This window comes from Aphanomyces invadans (genome assembly GCF_000520115.1).
Source record: "Aphanomyces invadans strain NJM9701 unplaced genomic scaffold supercont1.21, whole genome shotgun sequence".
NCBI classification, from domain to species: Eukaryota; Oomycota; class Saprolegniomycetes; order Saprolegniales; family Verrucalvaceae; genus Aphanomyces; species Aphanomyces invadans.
The window spans coordinates 190,909-192,229 of record NW_008580166.1 but is presented as its reverse complement, the minus strand read 5'-3'; the positions used below and the strand labels follow the sequence as shown (position 1 = coordinate 192,229).

At 44.3% G+C, this 1,321-nt stretch overlaps 1 protein-coding gene across 1 annotated transcript; it reads left to right on the top strand.

Annotated features, from left to right (window-relative positions):
* Positions 1–851: 851 nt before the first annotated feature.
* Positions 852–1,297, top strand: H310_09413 (hypothetical protein; the record flags this gene model as incomplete). The annotated part of the gene is made up of 2 exons (XM_008875475.1): positions 852–1,191; positions 1,269–1,297. The coding sequence occupies 2 exons, from the start codon at positions 852–854 to the stop codon at positions 1,295–1,297; spliced, it is 369 nt and encodes a 122-aa protein (XP_008873697.1).
* Between the last annotated feature and the right edge of the window lie 24 nt (positions 1,298–1,321).

Below are 1,321 nucleotides of genomic sequence, written 5' to 3'. Positions count from 1 at the left end.
CCTGCGTTTGCGAAATCTGTCTATTTACTACCTCCGTCCGTAAATGATTGCAACAATTACAGAGATCCCTCAACGTTTGATCGCTTTTCCAATTATAGATTATTCGAGGGACTCATGTGCACAAAAAACAAACAAATATCAAATTTTACAGGCGACTGGTAAACCGCATCAGTTGAGCAAACGAGTTCTTGTCGTGAATTGTCAATCTCTTGCTTTTGCTTCGCTTGCCCCCATGCAAACTAATTTCATAATGTTTGTGGTTGTCAACCTGGGCCGCCTCATGTTTGATTTTTCAAACAGAGCAGTCATGTTAAAGGGCCCTCAAAAATTTGATATCAAATAGAATTTTGTAGGGAATAAATTTATACCAGGGAGCAAACGTTGAGAGATCACTGAAGTCTATTTTGAAAATGAAAGCCTTGACAGATGAGTATTTTGAATCCAAATATATGAACGGAAGGGTGAGAGAGCTGAATACCAATCAAACACGTACGCACCAGAATTCATCGAATTAAATCGTCTACGTTGGATTGGATCAAGTTCGCTCTATCCAATATAAGAAGTGCTTCTTTTTTTATATTTTCAAACCAACTTATCCGGATGTACGGATAGCGGATTATCCAGGTATTATCCGTATGTTATTGACAAAATCACACTGAGGTTGTATTATCAAAATTTCGGCAAATCAGGACTTGAGCAGAGTGGTGGCTTGGCAATGATTGGACGATGATGCGCTGAAATTTTGCAAAATGGGATCTCACTGGAGAGTTTATATCACGCTTCGGTTTGATTCACAGTGTGATGTTTCGGACCAGAAGTTCCATATCTTTATCACACAGATCACACCACAAATGGATCGAGCCAACAAAGTCTACCAGAAGGAGCTCAAACGCTTCCTGGACTTCTTGGGGCGCGCCGATGAGCTCAATGACCCCAACTTTGCCGAGGCCACCTTGCTCGATGTCACGCCTGAGGACATCCGCCGGTACTTTAACCTAAAAGCGTTCGGAACCATCGCACCAACTCCCGAGTCGTTGCCGACACATGCTCGTGCAAACTCCCTCAAGTACGTGAAAAAGATGTTGAGTGCCTTCATGCCAAGGCGCATGATACTGTGGGACGAGATCCGGCGCGAGGGCAATCCGACACGTTCCCCGGTGGTCAACGATGTCATCAAACTGGGGATGAAATGTGAGGTGAGACGACAGGGTGTTGAGTCCAAAGCCCGCAGACCCATCGAGTTCACGGAGTTCATGAACGCACTTAAGGTTATACGATTGTGCACCGAGTTTTCTGAAATGGACCGCTATCGATTTGGGAG